General features: G+C 42.9%; 1 protein-coding gene across 1 annotated transcript in view; it reads right to left on the reverse strand.

The window, feature by feature from the left end:
- The window catches only part of TBX15 (T-box 15), a 37,959-nt gene that overhangs the window by 18,900 nt on the left and 11,794 nt on the right, over window positions 1–7,265 (reverse strand). Inside the window, exons 4-5 of the mRNA XM_009696890.1 lie at window positions 7,034–7,201; window positions 3,536–3,600 (exon numbers count right to left, since the gene is read on the reverse strand). Coding sequence (XP_009695192.1) covers window positions 3,536–3,600; window positions 7,034–7,201 — 233 coding nt within the window. The remainder of the gene's footprint in view (window positions 1–3,535; window positions 3,601–7,033; window positions 7,202–7,265) is intronic.

Raw genomic sequence — 7,265 nt, forward strand, 5'->3', positions numbered from 1 at the left:
AGAGCCACATCACAGACCTCCACCACAGGACAGGAAGGTAATGCTCTCTGAGTCAGCAGAAATACTGGAGTGCTATTCTGTGTGTGTTCCAGCCCCTAACAGAGAAAACAAACCCCAATGAAGAGACATTTTGGGACACCAATAAATGCTGACAAAAAAAAGTTATTTTCAGGATTTCTGAAATCTCAGCAACTTCTTTTGGGCTTTGGTGAGGGCTGCTGGTACCAAGTGTGATGAACATTATCCATGTGGCACCCACTTTCTCTTCCAAAGAACTGCACTGAAAAATGGACTTCAAACTGTCTATCAGGCCATAAACCCTCCCCCCTCACACCATCTTTATGAAGGAAGTAAAAAAAAGTATCAGAAGAGGACTCACTGCCAGCTTTATTTTAATAAGGTCAGTCCTTTAAAAGGTATCCAAAATTCGCTCTTTTTCATTCATTTTTTTTATTTTTAGTGCTATAAAGTTTTAATAATAGGCAATAAATGAAACAGTTCCATTGTCTGAAAAATGAAAAAAGATGTATGAGCTATCTATGCACCTCCATAATCCATCCCATATGGCTGACCTTGCCATTCCCGCTGCACACAGGATTCAGGTCATCATTTCATTGTTCACTGGGGAAAGCCAAACTATTGGCTCCAACCACCCTCCTGGCTCTCTTACCCTAGACAAAAGCTCAAAGAGCATTTCCAACACAAACAACTTTTATCCACCTCAGCTGCCCACATCTGAAAGTAAAGTGCTGTTGCTTGCCTTCAGCTTAGGGTTTTTTTTCTTCCCTCACCCTGCTGGGTTTCCTGACTGTTGTCCCTTCTGGCTTCCTCCTGGATAAGGAGCTCCCCCAAGCATCCCACTGTCAAATGAACTTTACTCAGTCTCCAAAAATAGGCTCTGTGGCATTAAACCTGCACCCTTGCTGCCAAACATTTGGCTAGCCAAGCTCCATATGTCAAAAACTCTGGTTCTCAATCTTTTGAAGTTTAGGAAAGCAACCAAGTAATACCTGCTTTGTACATACAATACGTAGGTATCCTTTCACCAACAGGATCGGTTCTCTTGTTTCACTTTTATAGATGCTTCAGGTGCTTTTGCAGCCAAAGCAAAGAAGGAACAAAAATCACGTAGAGGGAATCTCTAGTAAGAGAGAACTAAGACTCAGCCTTCTAACACAGCTTAACTCCCTAACTCCCGAAGGCTGATGGCTGGATTTCTGAACACCATTAGTTAACATGGCTTGAGTCTCCAAGACTGCAAAACAACATCCAGCTGCTGAGCTGTTTGCATCCTTCCTTCTGAAATACCTCACTGCTCCTTCTCCCAGCACAAGGACTGAGGCAGTCAGCTGTGAAGGGAGACAACCATGCAAGCAACTGAAAGAGATCCAAGAAGGGATCGTGAAAAGGTCGCTCCCCCAGATGGATACAGGCGGTTACATCGTGATGGAGTGTCCCCAGGGCACCAGGACTCTAGCAGTCTTTTGTACTAACGAAGGCAGAGCACACTCATAGGAAACATATTGGAAGGCTGTGAGCTGACAGAAGTGAAAGATTTAAAAGGGAAACTAGTTTTAAAACCAAGTCAACTCCATAATTTCTGCAGCAGGCAACAACAGTGAAACAATATCAAAATAAGAAATAAGTGAAGGAAACCCATCCGTCTCCATTTGATGGAAAAGGCTCAACAGAAATCAGAAATGAAATGTCCTAAGGAAGAAGTGGCCTAAGAGTTCATCTTCTCCCACCATGCTCTGTTTTTTCCAGTGTTTGGGGTTTTTTTCCTCCATCATTTGCTGGCAAACTCTGTCCATGGCTCCAATTCAGTATCCCAATGTTGCTGGGATACGATGTCCTGGAGCAGCCTCAGACATTCTGTGGCCTCTGCTGCTGCGACACTATTTTATTTTTTTTTAAGATCTTACACAGAAAACCTCTTGGCCATATACTACACTTGCCTGCTTCACAAATGGCCTCTTTTTCAAATTATCCTGTTTCTTTTTCAAAGGAGGCCTACATTTCCAGTGGGACATTCTCCAACTACAGCCTGATGCACCGTAGCTGACTGCAGTTGTTGTGGGGATATAGGCAGCTAGACGGCACCACAGTCAGCACTTCAGTTGACCAGTGATCCTGATGAGATTAGAAAGTCGTGAGGGGAAGAGGAGACACCCAACACAGTTCAGTCCCATTCGGAAAGTCCTTTCCACACACAGCTTGGACCTTAATGCTTTTCTCCCTCCTATGTGTACATCTGTGTACATGTCCTTTTTAAAGGGAGCAGCTGAACATTAGTGTCCTCTGCTAGTTGATAATAGCGGTGCAACCTTAGCCAGACCACTGCTTGTGAGGCAGGCGCCTGACTGCTATATATGCTTGCAAATACCTTTGCCTGTTTTTTCTTCCTAAAGCCTCAGGCTGCTCTCTTTGATGTGTAATACCTTAAAGATTTTAATTCCTCTTTACATCAGCAGAGAGCCTTACTGAGCTCTCCCCACAGCTGCAGCCATGTAGCAATTTCCTGCCCTTTCTTAAATCAATGAGCTACAAAGATCAGTAATTCCCAACCTTTTCAGGAAACTGTCCAAATTCACTGGGCTAGGACCTTATTAATGCCTTCCACGTTAATCTAGCCCACCATGTACCTGGAACTGCATCAATCCCTCTTCTAAGCCCAGCCTCCAGTGCAGCTGTATCTCTGCACACAGGGAAGACCTTGTACCCAGGGCACATACCACTTCCCCCACGCAGGAGAGGAGAGCAGGGTAAAAGTCACATATGCCTCAAGTATCAGAACTAATGCTCACAGTGGGAATTAAATAAAGGCAGTAACATCTTTTTGCATAGCTACAGTAAGACAAGAATAGAGGAGCTAAGCTAGGAAGTCACTAGGTGAATAAGATGTCTTCTTTGTGATCATGGGGAGTGTAGCATTTAAACGGGTGATGGGAAACATGGGGCAGTTGCCTGTTCACTGAACACTTCTCATGCCAAACCGTGAATGAGCTAGCGGTCCTGGTGAACACACACAAGAGGAGCATGCAAGTAAAAACTGAATTACAGTGCCCATGGGGACAGCAAATGAGAGCTATACACATGACTTTCACTCTGGTCTGCACACTCAGAGCCTCGCTTTACAGCCATAGGGTTCTTGTAACATAGTCATATATGTCTAATTCGATAATTAATTCAATGTTTAAAGCCTTTGTCAAACTGATTTAAAGGATACCCATGTCATTTAGATCTGAAATATTAAGATCTGCTGCACACTGCTGGATTCATGAATGGCAGAGTCAGTCTAGCTGCCTAATCTAGAAAGTATGTTCTAAGGAATTCATCATTATACATTGGATCTATTTAGGCAAAGTAAAACAGTCCTTCTAATTCCTCTAAGAACTACTCTACAGCAAACTTCTCCTGTAAAAATTAATTAGGATCACAAAATGCCTTCCACTGCCTTAGACGCATGCCCTGTGCACCTATCAGGGGAAGGAAAGAAGAGGTCAGTGAGGAAACACAAACAAGCTCCTGTTACCTGTTTCTCCCAGAATCTCTGAAACCTTTAGCGAAGGGGTTTCTGTCAATTTTTAATCTGGTGATCTACAAAGGAAGAAAAAGAGAATTAGTTGATATCTCCTGTTTTTTTTTCTTCTTTCAGCAAATGAAAATTACTGATGATTACCACTCTTGCCCAAATCACCTGTACGACAATCTTTCATATTCATTTCCCCAAACTTGCCCTTCTGTTACCCATGAACAGATTATCTGCTTAGCAAATGAACGGTGCTAGAGGCAGAAACCTGGCAGCATTGGGAAACCTGGCACAGCGCTGGGGCTGAGAAGCTGTTCCCGAAGCAGAAGCACACCTTGGACCGAGGTGCAAAACCCCAGGAGCTACAACTTATCAATGGCCATGTGGTTCAGGAAGCAGACATACTGCTCAGGTTTGGCTGGTATCTGGGTTATCCCAGCCTCAACACTCTAGATATCCAGCAGCTGGATGCACTCATGGACCTTCAAACAATGCTAAGGAGAAAAGGCCAAGCAAAGCACAGGCTACAGCCTTCAAAGACAGCAGCTGGCCACCTGGCCACATCCAGAAGGTGCTGCTGTTCTGGTCAGCATCTGGGTGGCCCTTCAAGGGTTTTCTGGTCTGGAAACCTTTTTTTTTTTCCCTCTCTTTTCACCTCCTCTAAACAAAGATGACAACAGCCAGACTGAATGCTTTGGGGGAATCTTCCTTCCTGCTTTATTTTTAGGCATGAATTCCATGTTGGTAAACATGGAAAAGAATATTGGGATCTTGACCTTGCAGCTTGTGGTATCATACTCCCTGTCAGCTATTCCCCAGCCTGGTGCAGCAAGAGAGATTCTCTCTGCCATCCTCACCTTGTCACGGAGACTCTCTCTCCAGAGTGAAAAGGTAGTGAGATCTCCAGATCCTATCAAATTTGAGGTGGTTTTCCTGAAACTGCTCAAAAGGGACTAGTTTAATACAGACTGATCTGAAGCGGATTTGCAGGTGTTTTGCTTCTGTCAGAACCAAGCCCTTACTCTGGATATTAACCTCAGATCTGGAATGCAGCTCCTATTTTTGCAGAAGCTTAATTTGTGAACTTAATTTCCGCTAGCCTGACTTTGCAGCTGTCCTGGGACTTGTGTGTACAGAGACAGATATGTTCTGTGGAGGATGGAATTACAGCAGAGGGAATCCCTGTGGTGGATTTGCTAACATTTTACAATTGTTTCCAGAGATGCTTCTCCCAGCAAGGCAAAGTTTTACAGCCACTGGAGGGCATGCAGGCAGATTCAGGGGATTTAAATTTATTTTTAATGAAAAGGTTTCTCCAACCCACCAGGATCTCCTTTACTGGTATTATAAAAATGCCCCCCTTCTCAAATTTTTTTGGACAAAACCCCCAAATGTTTGAAATTCAGAGAGACAGGAAGAAATTTCAATGCTGCTTTATAGTGAGGTGGCTTACAGTGCCAGTGCCTGACAAAGATCCCTCCCTTAGCATCTCCCTTACCTGTGTAATTATGTCTTATAGGTCCGGTCGTTAGGGAAAAACAACAGGCTTATTTCCTGTCATTTCTTCTCCTTTCTCTATCCTCTTTCCATGTCTGGTCTACAGGTAAAAGTTTGTGGAGTACATGCATTTGGGTGAGGGGGCCAGGAAATTTCCAGTGCTGTAATGACAGCACACCCACCACTGTGTTGCAATATTTTTTTCTGCTGGAATAGTTGATCCATTTTGGATCCTGATTTAAGTCAATTCAAGTGGACCAGACTGAGAAAACGTTAGGAGTGAGTATCCAAAAGCAGTCATGGGAGTATTGTTAGCATGTATGCTCTCTTACATGTTGCAAAATAAAAACTCTATAACAATTCACTAAATTGTTACAATTCAGAATTGTTACAAATTGGCTAAATATTACAATCTTCCCTAAGCTGATTTGACATGGGTCTGTCCCTCAGTCCAAGAATACTAAGTATAGTGACTTCCACTGAGTTCATGAAGTCATTCTCCAGAAGCACAGGTGTTGTCATGGAAAAAATATTTACTTCACCATTTCCGATTCAAGACTCCTCTGCAATTTATCACAAAAAATTGTATAACCTATTTCCCTGACAGGCTTGACAACAGATTGTTTTCCTTCCAAGCCGGTTTGTACCCTCTTTCTAGCTTGTAACCGTACCTTGCACTTTCTAAGCAGACACAACATTAACATAGCAAAAAGCTTTACCAATTAAGATTCTTTTCACATGGCTGGGCAAAAATTACCTTACACAGCCCTTTTAATGCCATCACAACCCCCTCTCCAGTAAGAAGGAGAATGGCAGGAAAGAGAAATGGGATGTGCACAGTTCCTCTCACCTGAGGATAAAATAGGGAGTATGTGTACACGAACGAGAGAAGAGGAGCACATTGAGCCCAAAGCATGACAGAAGTGGCGTGAAGCCTAATGGGAATCCCTGAGGCAGAGGTAACTGGCAGATGAGCAATACACAAGGAGACTACAAAGGGAATGGGTGGATATAAAGAGCTCTCAATGTGTGCAATGAACATGCCTGCAGAAGTGATGAAGCAGGCCACCTCCTCAAAGACACTGTCTTTTCAGTGGCCACTGAAGAAGGGGGAGCAAACGTGTGTAATCCACAGCGAGGCCTTTCCAAATCTCCTTTGTAAGCTTTTGAGACACCAGCAAAGGTTCTCAAATGCTCACATTTTCCTAGCAAGTAATTTCCTCTTAAAGATATCATATCTTTGGGGAAAATAAGGATAGAGAGGGAATTCTGTAAACAAACACCAGTGTGTACTGAGATTACCTTTGTTAGTGCCATGAAGTCTGATTTAAGAAAAAGGGGAGATCAGTAACAAAATCAAGGTCCCTACAGATAGGATCCCACTGCGGCAACATCTTTTCCTTATGGTATCTGGAGTCAATATTAACACTCTCCATCAGGAACTGTGCAACATCTGAATCAAATGTGAATTATGCATGAGAATTTCAGTTCATATGCAATACATGGACTGCTACTGCTTATGTTCAAAGGCTTCTTTTGTCAGCAAACTGATGAGATTGTGCTTCTCAAACTTTTTCCTTCATTGCTTAAAAAAAAAAAAAACCCACAAAAAACACTACTATGAGTTTTCCCTGTGAGATAACAGATCTGGACTGGTTGTACTGACTTAAAATTACAGTGGGGACAGGACACTGTAGTTTGTACCATGAGGCAGCAAGGAAACGCGAACACAATACATCTCTTTACGGTTGATCTCACCTACTTACTTTACAGTAAAAACTGCAGGCACTTTTCTGTAAGGTGCTTTTCTGGCTAGATACCTCATGTCTACACACTACCCCACAGCAAGCATTTTCTTTTTGCGCAGAAAAAAACAGTGAGCCTGTAAAGCACACACTGTTCTTGAGCTATGTTTCTTAGAAAAGTTTAAGTCAAACACAAAGAGCACACTTCTACATTTATGAGCACCTAACATAAAAGGAGCCTGAGGGCACACAGCTTTACCTGTTGATTTTGGTAGGCTGTCACTGTGGTGAAGACAGTCTCAGGGAAGTTGAAGGTCTTCACCCCATCTCCTGAAGGAACTGGCTTTGTAGGAGAAAGATCACTGCTGAAATCCTTGCGGATGACATGAACACGGGGCTGGTACTTATGCATTGAATGTAAGATTATCTGAAGAGAAAATAAAAGGAGAAGGAAAAGGATTTTTTTTTTCAAATATTCTACACCACATTCA

This window comes from Cariama cristata, unplaced genomic scaffold (genome assembly GCF_000690535.1).
Source record: "Cariama cristata isolate BGI_N322 unplaced genomic scaffold, ASM69053v1 scaffold8863, whole genome shotgun sequence".
Lineage (NCBI taxonomy): Eukaryota > Metazoa > Chordata > Aves > Cariamiformes > Cariamidae > Cariama > Cariama cristata.